General features: G+C 37.5%; 1 protein-coding gene across 1 annotated transcript in view; it reads right to left on the reverse strand.

The window, feature by feature from the left end:
* Nucleotides 1-4,478: 4,478 nt before the first annotated feature.
* Nucleotides 4,479-15,421, reverse strand: part of trpn1 (transient receptor potential cation channel, subfamily N, member 1) — a 55,051-nt gene continuing 44,108 nt past the window's right edge. The window contains exons 28-30 of the mRNA XM_077230072.1: nt 12,312-13,219; nt 7,009-7,155; nt 4,479-6,052 (exon numbers count right to left, since the gene is read on the reverse strand). Coding sequence (XP_077086187.1) covers nt 5,904-6,052; nt 7,009-7,155; nt 12,312-13,219 — 1,204 coding nt within the window. The 3' untranslated portion in view covers nt 4,479-5,903. The remainder of the gene's footprint in view (nt 6,053-7,008; nt 7,156-12,311; nt 13,220-15,421) is intronic.

The raw sequence follows: 15,421 nt of genomic DNA on the forward strand, positions 1-15,421 counted from the left end.
CCTCACTGGATCACCGTTCACCATCACCGGGAAATGACCTCACTGGATCACCGTTCACCGTCACCGGGAAATGACCTCACTGGATCACCGTTCACCGTCACCGGGAAATGACCACACTGGATCACCGTTCACCATCACCGGGAAATGACCTCACTGGATCACCGTTCACCATCACCGGGAAATGACCTCACTGGATCACCGTTCACCGTCACCGGGAAATGACCACACTGGATCACCGATCACCGTCACCAGGAAATGACCACACTGGATCACCGTTCACCGTCACCGGGTTGCCAGTCGAAGTCCTTGCGTCACCTTACATCTGTGTTTGTCGTCTACGTCTGCTAATAAAAGCACCATTTACTTGCATCTTGCATCCAGTTCTCATTCTGTCACACTGTTCCCACCAAAAACATTATCTATAATGATAACTACATCCACTAATGCACGATATCGTTCTATTTATTCTAATCGCATGCTGAAGTTTTGTCATCTGCCACTTTAAATACTCGAGCTCTTTAAAGCAGGATGGATTGTGATTGGCTCAATGTTTTTATCCTTCATCAGCTGGGAAAAAATCGTTGTGAAAGTGCCGTTATTGTTACAGTGGTGGTGTGGACTCTGCTTTTCTTTTATATCTAGAACTGTCTTTATCGTTATCGTAATTTATCATTCTCCTACTTTTTTGTTGTTGCTCTGATTATTTTTTAAATATTATTAAGTTTTTTTTGTACTGTGAAATAATTTTCTTGTCCGAACATACAGTGTATATGTAAAAAATATAGAAAAGCATAAATTCAATTCAGTCAAACAAAATCTATTATGATGTATAATTACTTTAACATTAATATTTAATAATATATAATTTTTTTACACATTTTTTCAAATGCAGATAATTGAAGTCACAATTCAAAGAAACTTAATTGTGCTCCCAATTTTTTTTTTAATATAATAAATATATAATATAATTTGACCCAGAATGGGATTCACCCAGTGTGAACTAAACATAAAATCATAAATGTTGGGTATAAAAGTTAATTTTTTAATTAAATTAAATGTTTTTTTTTTAGCAAATCGTCTCAGGTTTGATTGAACTGAGTATAGTTCCAGTCTAGAAGGCCATGTATAATCATGTAGCGACACCGCTGAAGGTTACACAGCTGATTTCACAAGCTGACAAACTTTGAACAGCAGATTAAAGAAAATTAGCATGACGATCGTTTGTGAGGAAACAAACTGAATGCTAATATGTTTTGTACTAAAAGCCTTGAGTCTATAACTGAGCAGAGCAGAGTCTCTTCAGTGTCACGGTCTAAACATCCGTCACCTTGAGAAAACCCAGAGACAGTTAATCATTCTGGCCTTCAACAACTAATAAAGCTGCACTCAGACCAGTTCTGTGTATATGAACGACAGCGACAGGTGAGGCACATTCAGAATGTAAAACAAGCGCAAATTAATGGGCGGTTTACCTAGTAAAGATCTGGCCTGTCCAGAAAAAAGTCCCAGCTTTACACACCATACAATGATGGTAAAATCAAGCTATTTCAAGATATACATTGATGCTGAATGAACACATGGTCAGCTATTATAGACTTACTTACTTCAAAGAACAGCATGGAACATTTCCATTACATTTTCCAAAGAAACATGTTGAAAAGAGGTGGTTATTTTAGCTGTACAAAAGCAGTCCGTGATACTGCATGATATTACGGACTGGTAATTGTTATCATACATTTTAGTTTATTATCACAATCATAAACGCACTGGTTTGTAGCACAAGTATACCATTTGTTGCACTTTGCTTTTCTTATAGTTATTTATCTATCCAAATCTTGCACATTTAAAAATATTCAAAATAAGGTGAATACATATCTGTATTAACTTAATAGAAATATAGAAATGTTGTAATTACAACATACCCAGTCTAAATATGAGGGGAACAGTTTAAATAATGACATACTAAATCATAATTACTTTCTGTGTCATAATTATGACTTTTTATGTTAGTTTCAAGTATATCATAATTTTGACTATTTAATGTCATAACTTATTGACAATTTCAACTTATGTTATAATTATTATTAAAAATATTTTTTATTTCTACTTCCATAATTATGAGGTACTAAATCTGAATTATGACTTTTAAACGACAAAGAAAGTCATAATTTTGACTTTAATCTCATAATTATTTTGACTTCTCAATTTAGTGTCATAATTTTGGCTTAGTACGTAAATTTTTTTCTTAAGTGCTGCAAATGCTCAATTATGAAATTAAAAATTGAAACTGACATACTAAATCTAAATTATGAATTAAAAAAAACAATTATGACAGAAAAAGTCATTTTTATTCAGAAAACATTTGTCTTTAATCTCATCATTTTAATTTAGTTTGTCATAATTTCAATTTTTTCCTCATAAGTACGACTTAGGATGTGATAATTATGACATACTAATTTTGACTTCTCAATTTAGTGTCATCATTTTGACTTAGCATGTCAATTCTGACTATCTCATGATTGAACAAAATGCTTAATGTTTTTTTCCAAAGTGCTGCAAATGCTCAGTTATGAAATTAATAATTAACTAAATCTAAATTATGAATTAAAGTCACAATTATGACAGAAAAAGTCATATTTTTATTCAGAAAACATGAAAACATACAAAATAATGTTTTCAGAAAACATGAAAACATACAAAATAATGTTTTCAGAAAACATGAAAACATTATTTTTTTGAAAACATTCAAAAAAACAATTTTTATTCAAAAAACACAATTTTTTTCTCTTCATTATAATTTAGTTTGTCATAATTTCAACTTTTTCCTCATAATTATGACTGGGTATGTGATAATTATGACTTCTCAATTTAGTGTCATCATTTTGACTTAGCATGTCAATTCTGACTTTATCTCATAATTCATTGCCGTAAATTTAGATGCCACAAATGTTACATATACATGAGTGTTAAGAACAAGTCCGAGGAAATTCAGCCAAACGAGGACAAGAAGCCTGAAGTACGCATGATATTCCTCCACAAGAGGAAACTGGTGCAGGAGTTTGAGTGTTTTTGCATTCTTGTACTTTGATGTGCTTTTGAAACAACAAGATGAATCGAGTAAATTGAAGAGCTTTTATGGATGTAAAATTAGCATGAGAAGCTCAAAACAGGAAACATAAATGTCCAGTGTTTGGTCTGAATGCCTGATAAATGCAAGCGAATCCGTCACATGAAAGAGTGAATTAGCTGTTATTTTACTCAAACGCAGTTCTTTTCAGGACGTTTCTAGAAAACAAATCCTCTGATTTTCAGAAAAACACAGTCTTGCGCTTTTCCCTCCCAATGCAGGACAGATGAGTTACTGTCTCGGCATAAACACACGGACAAAAATGAACGTCCATAAAAGTGAAAAACCGGCCCTCGTTACAAATGTTTATTCTTCCTCTCATCATTCTGTCCAAAGTTGAACCTGACAGAGACTTCGGACATGTGAAGGTATGAGCTGTTTTAAGCGCATCACCCATCAATCTCCAGGTAAAAGTAGGAGTTAGCGACACACACTTCCTGTGAGAGTGGAAATCATCATATATCTGACTGAAGCGCTGTTTCATGTCATCTCGGAGAGGAAGAAGTGGACATCAACATACATCTCACGTCAAACATGTCATAATTTACTAGTTAACCTGTTAGCATGAAAATAATCAGCCTTCCAGTAAATAATATGTTACTGTAAAGCCTGACAAATGAGATAATAGTTAGAAAAATCTCATTTATCAGAAGTGGGTGTTTATATTGAACATTTAGAGAAAAGAATTGCATGAGTTTTGACTTATATTAGATACATCAGGCTTTTATAGTGAGAATATGGAGGACAAAACAGCTTGATTTTATTAAAAGGCTCAAACTGAGAAAAATATGCAATTTTGATGCAGATGCTGACATTTCTATGTACAAAAAGTAAGTAATTATGATGCCTGTAATGTGAATTAATGAGATCTTTATAACAGTACGGCAGATACTGACATACAAATATAAATATCTGCAAATAATGTCTTAGTAAGATGATATTTAAATGCTCAGTTTTATGATCAAAGCTCTGTAGTTTTAAAACATAATGAAATGCAATACAGTGATGATTAAGAGATGAACTAATAAACCTTCCTCAAAAGCCTGATGATCATTTTTGATTCTCATGATTTTGATAATAAATGATGATGATAATCAAGTAAACCTGCTTCAGTCCAGTTGAAATATTACTAACAATATCTAAGTTATTCTTGTGTTTCTTTGATAAAATCAGAGCAGATTTGACCCAGAAAGACTCGAGCTGAAGGAGGACGCTTGTAAAATCTTACTGAAAGACTTTTACTGGTTAATAAACTCAGTCAGAGACAGAAGGAGTGCAGGAGATTGTGTGCGACAGGTTTATCAGTGACGTTTTGATCATTCTGAAGACTTTACAGATTACACTGTTCAGATGTTGGTCCACATTATTTTTTATTTCTGTTTTCAGAACAGTCAAAGTTCAGAACTAAAAAACACAATTTAAGGCTGTTGACAAGTCTGTGACAACATAATAGCACTACTTAATATAAAAACGGCATGACTTCTGCTAAGTTTACATCATCATGTCAGACGTACAGTGATTGGAGAATCTGAAGCATATTAAAGCTCAGATATCAGGTATAGCATCAGGTGCATCTTTCTGTTCTTTAACATTTTGCAATGACGTCAGTGATGAAGTGAATGGAAAAAAAATCAGAGTTTAGAACAGCTCTTAGCATAATGTTATAATTGTCAACATGAAACTGAAATTATGGTAATACTGACACATGTGAACACAGTGTTAAAAAGCCCTGAAAACACTTGTTTCATGTCTATAAAGGTGCAGCTGACCATGTGATTACACAGCTATATGTACTGGAGCATTTAACATGTGTCATTTACGTGTATAGTAATACAATTGTACAATAAAAAAGTAGTAAAAAAAAGCAAAAAATAAAGATATTTTTCCATTAACAGTATTATATTTTGTGTTTGTTAGTTTCATTATTAGTGCCACAGAAATATCACTGTTAAACATTCTCCTGGCAGTGCTTTAGTGATTTCCAACCTCTTACTTGCAGAAGCACTTCGGTGGCTTAAATGCTAAAGATGTTTTTATTGACGAGTGAACAGCTTGCCAAACAAATGCGATCATTGCAACTGTTTCACGTCATCTTTCTGGCAGCGGCCAATAAAACACATTTATGATCAGAAGTCAGAGACATCGAGTAGGAACGCACATCATAACCAACTCTAATCATCAACATTAACCGGTCAAAAGTTTGCAGTCGATACTTTTTTTTTTTTTTTGGACAGAAATCAATACTTTTATTCAGTGTTAAATTGATCAAAAGTGACAGTAAATACATTTAAAATGTTACTTTCAAATAAATGCTGATCTTTTGAACTTTCTATTCATCAAAGAATCCTGTCAAATAAAATGTATGACGGTTCCCACAAAATTATGAACTGTTTTCAACATTGATAATAATCATAAATGTTTCTTGAGCATAAAATCATCATATTATACTGATTTCTGAAGGATCATGTGACACTGAAGACTGGAGTAATGATGCTGAAAATTCAGCTTTGATCACAGGAATAACTTAAATTTGACTATATATTCACATAGAGAACAGCTATTTTAAACTAATAATATTTCACAGTTTTTACTGTATTTGTGTTATAATAAATGCAGCCTTTGAGAGCAGAAGAGACTCCTTTTAGAAACATAAAAAATCATACGGACCCCAAACTTTAGACCAGTAGTGTAAATGACATCCTCCATTAGTGAGTAGTGAGGCGTCCACTCCAGATAAAGGCACAGGCCGTGATTCGCTGAAGTGATGAACTGATGCTCATATACGCAGTGCAGACTCATCCGTCACATTCATCTCTCTCTCTCTCTGTCTGCGCTGGGATAAAAACCGCTGCACCACCGACGGCCAATCAACAACGTCCTCCACGTGCACCTGACCTCCACAGCTGGACACCGTGATCTGACCTCCTGCACAGTAACAGACACGACTGCGTGAGACCCACACCTGGCAATGTGCTCGAAATGGGATATTACATAATAAATTAGAATTTCATGCAAAACTTCATGTATTTCAGTAATTCAGATTAAAAGGTGAAACTAATATATTTAGTATATATAACTATATACATGTGCATGATCATACTTTTCAGAGGGCCGACATTTCTGTATCTAAAATCCTTGTTTTTATTGATTTCATGTAATATTCTAATTTTTTGAGAATTTGAATTTGGGGTTTTCATAAGCTGTAAGCCATAATCATCAAAATTATAACTTTTGCATGATATTCTAATTTTTCGAGTTTCACCTGTATTTAGATATTTATATATGTATTTAATGCATGCAACTTTGCATTTTTAAATATAAAAATGTAATTCATGTGCATTCACCGGAAGTATGCTGTGCATTTTAAATACATAAATATTTTTTGATCATTCACTCACTCAAAAGTGGATGCAGTTTCAATGCATTTTTTTCATGGGTTGTACTATTCCCTGTTTCCAAACATTTTAGATAAAATAAACAATTGCAGAAAAGCATCTTTAACTATATACTCTTTATTTAAACCATATAATATAATAATTGATGTATTTGTTTACTTATTTAATGCAGCAAAGGCTATTTTAAGCTGTAAGAGTAACAACAAACAATATAAAGCAATACAACTTCAATAATTAAATAAAATATAATAATATAAGAATATTTTTTCTTACAACAATACAAAGATATAGCAATTATATAGGCTCTTTCTGTTTGATATTTAACAGATGATCTATTTTCCCCCTCAGAGAAGCGTGTCCAATGTAATTTCTGAATGACAATCAATTAATAACATCATCTAGGAGATTGGGTTAGTTTAAAATTGCCCACATAAATGAAAACTCCCAGTGAAAGTGAGTTTTGCGTGGTAAATGAGATGCACTTGCCCTCGGGGAGGATCTGCGTTCTGTTGTTTCCTCTGACCCAGCTGACAGACGCTTGGGCCAGTGGATCTAGAGAACGAGAGTCAGACAATCTTTCAGCATCTTCATCCTCGTTCATCACATCACGACCCTCCGCACAGCAGATCTTCCCTGAACACAGAATATTGACCTTTTTTTATTTTTATTCAGTGGCAGAAACAAACATGCAAATTAATGCTGGGCGGTATACCGGTTCATACCGAATACTGGTGTTTATTTTTGTTATGATATGAATTTTTTTATATACCGCAATACCGGTGTATGTCGCTTAACGTTCGGAAAAACAACTGTGGTAAAGCCCTGCATTTCAGCCCGAGCCCGACGGGCCCCGACTTATTTACACCCCTGGGGCCGGGCTTCGGGCCAATTTTCACGTTATACTTCACATGCGGGCCGGGCCTCGGGCCTTTTTTGGGTTATCCTTTTTATATATTTAGGCATTAATTAAAAGAAAACACGAGAAGTTGACGTCGACGATAGAAAAACAAACATAAAAAAACATGTTTTTAACCTATCTTATAATTACACTGACATATGACTGAGATGACAGTCTCACGCACGCACACAGAAGGTTTCTCGTCAGCGCGAGCTGCGCGACTGTTCTAACTTTTCGTTTGATTGGACTTTATTTTCGTTTAACTGTTGGAAACTACTGATGTTTTTCGTTTGATTGAACTTTATTTTCGTTTAACTGTTGGAAACTAGGCTACTGATGTTTTTCGTTTGATTGGACTTATAATTACACTGACATGACAGTCTCACGCACGCACACTTCTCGTCAGCGCGAGCTGCGCGCGATTCCCTCATGTGAAATTGAGAATAGCTTATTAAGAGAAAACAGTAAGAGACTGTTCTAACTTTTTGTTTGATTGGACTTTATTTTCGTTTAACTGTTGGAAACTATGTTTTTCGTTTGACTGGACTTTATTTTCATTTAACTGTTGGAAACTATGTTTTTCGTTTGACTGGACTTTGTTTTCGTTTAACTGTTGGAAACTATGTTTTTCGTTTGACTGGACTTTATTTTCATTTAACTGTTGGAAACTATGTTTTTCGTTTGACTGGACTTTGTTTTCGTTTAACTGTTGGAAACAATGTTTTTCGTTTGACTGGACTTTATTTTCGTTTAACTGTTGGAAACTACTGGAAAAAAGAATGGCCATGTTCTGTGGTGCATTTTTGAGGTAAGATAACCTGCAAGTTTGTTTTTAATTTATTTAATTTAATTTGTTTAGATTGTAGGCTATTGCTCATTTCGTTTGCGAGCGCTGCGAGCAGCCTGAGCCTGACTCATTATTTAAAAAAATGTTGTTTTACTCAATGTGGTTTAATAAATAAACATTTATTAAACTAACTGTCTGTGCGATATGCTTTAAGTGTTTTATATCTATGGATTTTATTGTAGCCAAGTAAAGTATTAGCATTGATTTGAGAAGCTAAATTGATCAAACTTGTTTTACTCGCTGTCGGCTCGGCTGCTTGGTCGTCATTTAAAAAAAAATGCTCCAAACATTTGTCTAAATTAACAATAAATAAATGAAAAGAAACATAACTAACAAAACTGACCTATTTTATGGCTGCAAATAGGGCAGGCTCTCGCTGTGTAATGAGAAAAATAAAAAAATAACGGGCTCGGACTCGGGTCGGGCTGATAATTTTGATGAGCTGTCGGACACGGGTCGGGCTAGGGTCTGAGCGTCTTGGGCCAGGGCCGGGCTCAGGCCTAGATTTGTGGCCCGTGCAGGGCTTTGAACTGTGGTGAGGAACAGCTGTATTCGTGACGGTGATGATGGATAGGTTAAACTATAATTGATAGCTGTCAAATTATATTACAGCGTTTCCCATACATTGGTTCACAATATCAACACTGCCCATCACAAACCAATTTTCCAAAGGCTTTGACATAGTTGAATAAACATGAGCACTGCACGTTTACATTTACATTACATTTATTCATTTAGCTGACGCTTTTATCCAAAGCGACTTACAATTGCTATATATGTCAGAGGTCGCACGCCTCTGGAGCAACTAGGGGTTAAGTGTCTTGCTCAGGGACACATTAGTGTCTCACAGTGGATTCAAACCCGGGTCTCTCACACCAAAGGCATGTGTCTTATCCACTGCGCCATTACCACCCCATCAACTGACTGTCTTTAGAAAAGTTTCGATGTTAAAGTCTTTGCTGATAAAGCAGTGTTTATGAGAACTGCTAGTTTGGAAATCGGTATTTCTGCCGTTCCTATAGCGCCTCCTGCTGGCACCTCTGTGTAAACACCATCATTTTCTGGGGCCTTGCAAATCTGAGTTTTTCTCAGTCGCTTTGGTGCATTTCTCAGATCAGAAATGAAATTCTCAAAACTACTTGTCCAACATCATCTAATCACATGTGCACATCATCATTCTTTTGAACAAGTTGCGATTGCTTTGGTACATTCATGCAATTGATTATGTACAATTGTCTGTTGTTTCCTACATTATCAGTTGCTAATGCCATGTTGCTCAAAATGTTCTCTGTACAATAGTCTTACCCCTCAAAACATCTAGTCATTAGTTCATCGTACAAGTCATTAAATGCAAAATGGTTGATCTAGCTGTCATAAACTGTCAAGGATATCTTCTACACATTTCTATTAGACTTTTTGTAAATGTGCCATGAATTGTGCAGGTGAATCTTGACTTTCTTGAGAATGTAGATCAAACAATGAGAAACCGGTTCTCTAAAATAGCTCAAAGTTGCATCTCATGAACCTTCAATTGGCAAGCATATATACAGTTCTGCATGCAGAAGCAAAGTTCTGCCTAACGGGTCTTTCCTGTGTTTGCCTTTCTAATGTTGTATTGTCGCCTTTGTGCCCATATTTCTTTTTATTTTCTATATCACAATAATATTGTAAAAAAAAAAGTGTAAAGTAAAAGTGTAACTGAATCCTAACCAGTCTCTTTCAATCAATAACTCATGTACAGTAGTGTAAATTTGTACTTTTGAAATGGATAAATGGCATACAGAAGAAGCGCAGCTTTGTACATTTCAATAACTGAAACTCCAAACTGTTGCCATAGTTTACATCAGGTAATACTAACAGAGTACAGTGTTTTATTGACAACATGACTAAGCATTTTGACTATCTTGTTTGTGAACAATGACACAAGGACTTTTCATTCTGATGGCACTGATATGTTCATTGACATAAATACTTACTTTTGAGAGATGAACTAAAGATTTTGAGTAAGTTGCAGGCTTTTGCAGGTTTTCCAATGTGTGGTGCTGTTTGTACAAATTGTTTTGAGAATGCACATACTTCTTTGCAAATATTAAGGATGATTTGAGAAATGCAACAAAGCGACTGAGAAAAACTGTAATACTAGTGTGGAATATTTCTATAATATTCACTCATGACGGTAAAATAGCGCATTCTAAAGCCCCGTTCACACCGCCAGCGACTTTGTCGCTGTATGTCGCTCGGCTCTGTACTGTGAAGTCGCTTGTGGGCGTTCGTAGTGCTGTCGCTCTAATGTTATTGGTAGACTGCACGTCTGGCCATATCTATACAAAATACCATCACAAGTGATATATACAACTATACAATTTTAATTTGACTAGGAATTAGGCTCAAAAGAAACAGTATATGCTGTTGGGAGAGTGTTTTTATATTACCACAGCAGTGTTCAGTGGATTAAATAGTTTACCAGATTAACGATCGATCAATCAACAAATTAAACTCACTCATACTGTCATAAATAACTAAAACGTCATTCGAATTTGACAAATAATCAATTTTCTTGTCCCTAATAGTCAACACAATGCAGGGGAAACTGTAAAATGAACTGCAGGAGTACTAAACTTGAATCATAAAATTACACCACTCGAACTATAAATGTATGAATTAAACTCACTGAGACTGTCGACAGTTTCTTTTCCATGCATCATTTTATTCTATCTATATGTGGTTACAGTCAAATCATATAAAACAGTGAAATCGTCCTCGAACTCTTCTGTCTTGCCTGCACTCGAGACGGTGACGTAAGCTCCACTGAAAAGGCTTCTTTCCTATTGGTTGTCGCTCGCGAAAATCGCTTCTCATTTGCATAAAGTTGAAATTTCTCAATTTTTGTCGCTTGTCTCTTGTCGCTTGACACGCCCACATTCTGTCGCCAACGGTCGATGTCGCTCGTGTCGCCGGAAGTCGCCAGCGCTCCATTGAAATGAATGGGATCATGCCGCTTTGTCGTTGCGTGTCACTGGCGGTGTGAACGGGGCTTAAGTCAATCTACAGCAGTATTTCCTCTCTCAATCAGTAGAAAATGTGTTTAACTTGTGCATCAATTAAAAAAAGTTACACATAGGTACATAGAGGACAAAAATGTCCGTATCCAAAAACTGTCATAAAAATATTATAGATTTATATTTTTTTCCACTTTCACTGACATCATTTTTTTAACCAGCATCAGTTCTAATCATAACGACCAAACATTCATTAATTTTCAGAATTTTAACACCCAGTCATGCTTGAAAAAATTATATACTGTAATATATTGTGAAACCGGTATAGAGACAGAGCGTATTTAGGGGGGGCTGGGGCAATCCAACCGTCTCCATTGACTTTGCATTGCGAGAGGCTGCCTCCTTGTCTTATAACAAAAAACAGAACAATGTCTAAAAGCTGCCATGTGAAAAGGTGCACAAAAAACAACAACAAGCTAAATAACCCAGAAATAATTTTTTAGAAGCTGTCGACCCCCAACAACAGTTTGTTTCAGGACATAAAAATAAATCAATTGAGACAGAGCTCAACTAGTTCTTGAAGTAAGTTACTCTGAGAACTACGCCCACTGGAACGCGACATAAAAAAAAACAAAAAACATTATTTTAACCATGTCGACTGCTTATTTCACCACCTGAGATCAGGATCGCACAATTTACCCACTCTTTCTGCTGATGCTTCACGTCTTATTGCCTGTATCCACTTTTGTCTCCTTAAAAGCTGGCTTTTACGGTTCGGAAGCTTATAAAAATGTATTTCTGTGTTTTTTAGCTTGTTTGCTGTTCACCTTGTCACACAGCAGCTTTTAGGCATTTTTCTGTCTTTTGTTATATTTCATAAATGACAAGGAGGCAGCCTCTCGCAATGCAAAGTCAATGGAGACGGTCTTCAGATTATGATGCGTTGCGCTCTGTCTCTATAATTTTGAAAAATACCGTGATATACTTTTTTGCTCATACCGCCCAGCACTTATGCAAACGATCACGAATGAAAAGCGAATCATACCTGCGTGCCTGCAGAGAAGCTTGATGGAGTAGAAGAGGTTGATGAACAGGTTGAACGGAGAAGGTATTCCTGATTTGCGGCTCATATGGCGGATCAGAACGGCGCGGCCAAACTTCCACTCCGTGTCGGATTGAGCCTGGATGCGCTGGTACGTGTCGCTCATCATAGCGATGAGGAGGTTGATCAACACGATGACCGTCACAACCAGATACACGCCGAATACCATTTTAGCCAAAACGGCCGTCGCGGGAGGCGAGCGCTCCACGTCGGGAATTTTGTCCGGTTCGGTCAAACCGAACAAGGCGAAGAAGAGCAGCACAGACATTTTTAAAGGACCCGTGACTCTCACTTGCGTGGCGTTTACGGTGCTGTTGTTCTGATCTTGTGGATACAGCGGCTGACACAGCGCTGTGAGACTCAGCGTGAAAGCGGTGTGGAACAACATGAGGATCACGGCAAATCGACACAGATCCTTTATCAAATCTCGGATGATTATGGCCCACGGCCCGAATAAGTGATGGAAAGTCAGGAACTCCAGCAGCTGGATGAAGCCGAGCGTCATCGCGACGGCCAGCAGGACGTTTCGCGCGAACAGGCAGTGAAGGTGAGCTGGTGGCCATCGCTGGCTGAGGACCGCTAACAGGTGACACAGTAGAGCAGCGGCGGAGAAACCCAGGAGAAGAAGACGAATCCATGCTAATCCAGTGCGCTCACCTAGGAGAGTCAGCTCAGAAACTAGCATGCCACAAAGCCAGATCAGCAGCAGATACTCGGACCAGCCGGGCACCAGACTTCCCTGGGAGAGCGGACTCATGGGCGGGTACGCGATAGTTAAGATGAACAGGGCCAACAGGAAGATGTGCGACACCAGGTGACTCAGGAACTTCACGATCGGGATGGTGTTGAAGCTGTGTAGAGATTAAAATGAATTAATTACACACATTTCTCCTGGATGGGGGAAGTGAGAGAGAGCGCGTGAATGCATGGATGGCGTGAATGAAGCCTTGTTTATTATACTCGATGCATCCGCACGAGCGCGAAGCAAAAATTATGCATTGCGGTCGTCATTGCGCAAGACCCCATTTCGCCTGGCGGTGTGCACGGCACTTTTTGAAATCGCGCGCGGCACCGCATCCGAAGATGCACAACTTGGAGCCGAATCTGGCCGAGCACATACATCTTATCACACCGGCACCCAGTTTGTGGGTCTAGTAGTTGCTTAAATTTACAAAATGAGCCAACAATAGTAGACATATGGCTTTTTAATTATGGTTCATGTTTTCTAAAAAAAAAATTCTCGAAAATAAATTAAAATTTTTAGTGAATTTAGAAAATATGTAGCTATTGTTAATTTAGTTGTATGTTCTCATATTCATTGATTTTGTTCTAATCTAACAAGTAGCCTTATAATCTCGAGGTTTACTGCTAGACTACACGATTCTTTTGTAATGTGGTTTTGGTGAAGTGTACTAAAATAAACATTCACCTGTGTACCATACCTCTCACCGCTGATTCATGGTTTAGAGGGCAATTACTCCGAGTCACCTCCTGTCGTTTCAAAGAATAGTGCAACGGCGAACGCGTCAAGTATAAACGCCTCGTCCGTTTGGGAAGGTGCGTGCAGGCAGAGAGGCTCGCGCCGCAGAGCCAGGCGAAAGTATAAACAAGGCTTGAGGGAGAGAGAGCGCGAGAGGTCCGGGTGAGTGAGTGAGAGAGAGAGAGAGGGACGAGCGAGAGGTAGTGCTGCGCGAATGCGCTACGACGCTCTGCAATCAAATACGATTTTAAATAGGCTTAGTAAAAAAAAAAGAAAAGAAAATCAATGTGTGGTGGTCAGCGTTGATATTGTGGCGGGCCGCCACAAATAAATGAACGTATGGGAAACCCTGTGATTTTAACTAGTGAGGACCAGTAAAATGTCCCCACTAATCGGTTGTCACTGCTAAGCTGGTGAATGTAAAAGCAAAGTTTCCTCAGAGAGTATGTACATAAGGTAACTAAGGCATATTTATTTCATACCCGAAGGTAAATTTGTTTTGCAGATAAAAAAAAAAAGAATTCGGGCATCCAAAAAAGAAACATATGAGACATACAAAAAAAAAAAAAAAAAAAATTAATAAATGAAATTTTTTTTTAAAAAACGTGTCTGAGTGCGCACACACACACACACACACACACACACACACACACACACACACACACACACACACACACACACACACACACACACACACACACACACACACACACACACACACACACACACACACACACAACACACACACACACACACACACACACACGTGTTTCTTCACACCCTAACAAAACTTACCAATTCACAAAAATAACGGAATGCATAGCTGATATAAAAAACTGGATGACTAGTAATTTCTTACTACTTAATTATGAAAAAACAGAGATTCTAATTATTGGACAAAAAACTTCCTCAGTTTAAATCTAGATTAAAAACACATCTCTTCAACCTGGCATACATAATAGAACACTATACATTCCTATTATTCGATCAGTTCAAATCAGTTAAACGATTATAATGCTGCTTAAATTAGGTCAGCCGGTACCGGGAACTCTTCGTATAACACCTGATGTACTCGCTACATCATAAAAAGAATGGCATCTACGCTAATTTTAGTCTTTCTGTTTATTGTTTACTGTAATCAGCCGGACCCAAGCCGTATCCAGATCAGATAGTGGACCTGCGCCTAGACACGACCAAAACGGATGATGTAATCAGCCGGATCCAGGCCATATCCAGATCAGATGGAGGACCTGAGCCTAGACACGACTACAACGCATGATGTAATCAGCCGGATCCAGGCCGTATCCAGATCAGATGGAGGACCTGAGCCTAGACACGACTACAACGCATGATGTAATCAGCCGGATCCAGGCCGTATCCGGATCAGATGGAGGACCTGAGCCTAGACACGACTACAACCCATCCTTAAAGTGTCAGCAGAGCTTGTGTCAACTAGACTCTCCCCTGTGTAGGCCTCATCGACACGACAGCCATCAGCATTGATCCTCAACAAACTCGTCTCCATAAGCGTGTGATGACTACGATCTTCAACCAGATGAACTGCATGATATAA

Source organism: Siphateles boraxobius, unplaced genomic scaffold, assembly GCF_051911475.1.
Source record: "Siphateles boraxobius isolate OS27281-9 unplaced genomic scaffold, OSU_SipBor_1 139, whole genome shotgun sequence".
Taxonomy (NCBI): Eukaryota; Metazoa; Chordata; class Actinopteri; order Cypriniformes; family Leuciscidae; genus Siphateles; species Siphateles boraxobius.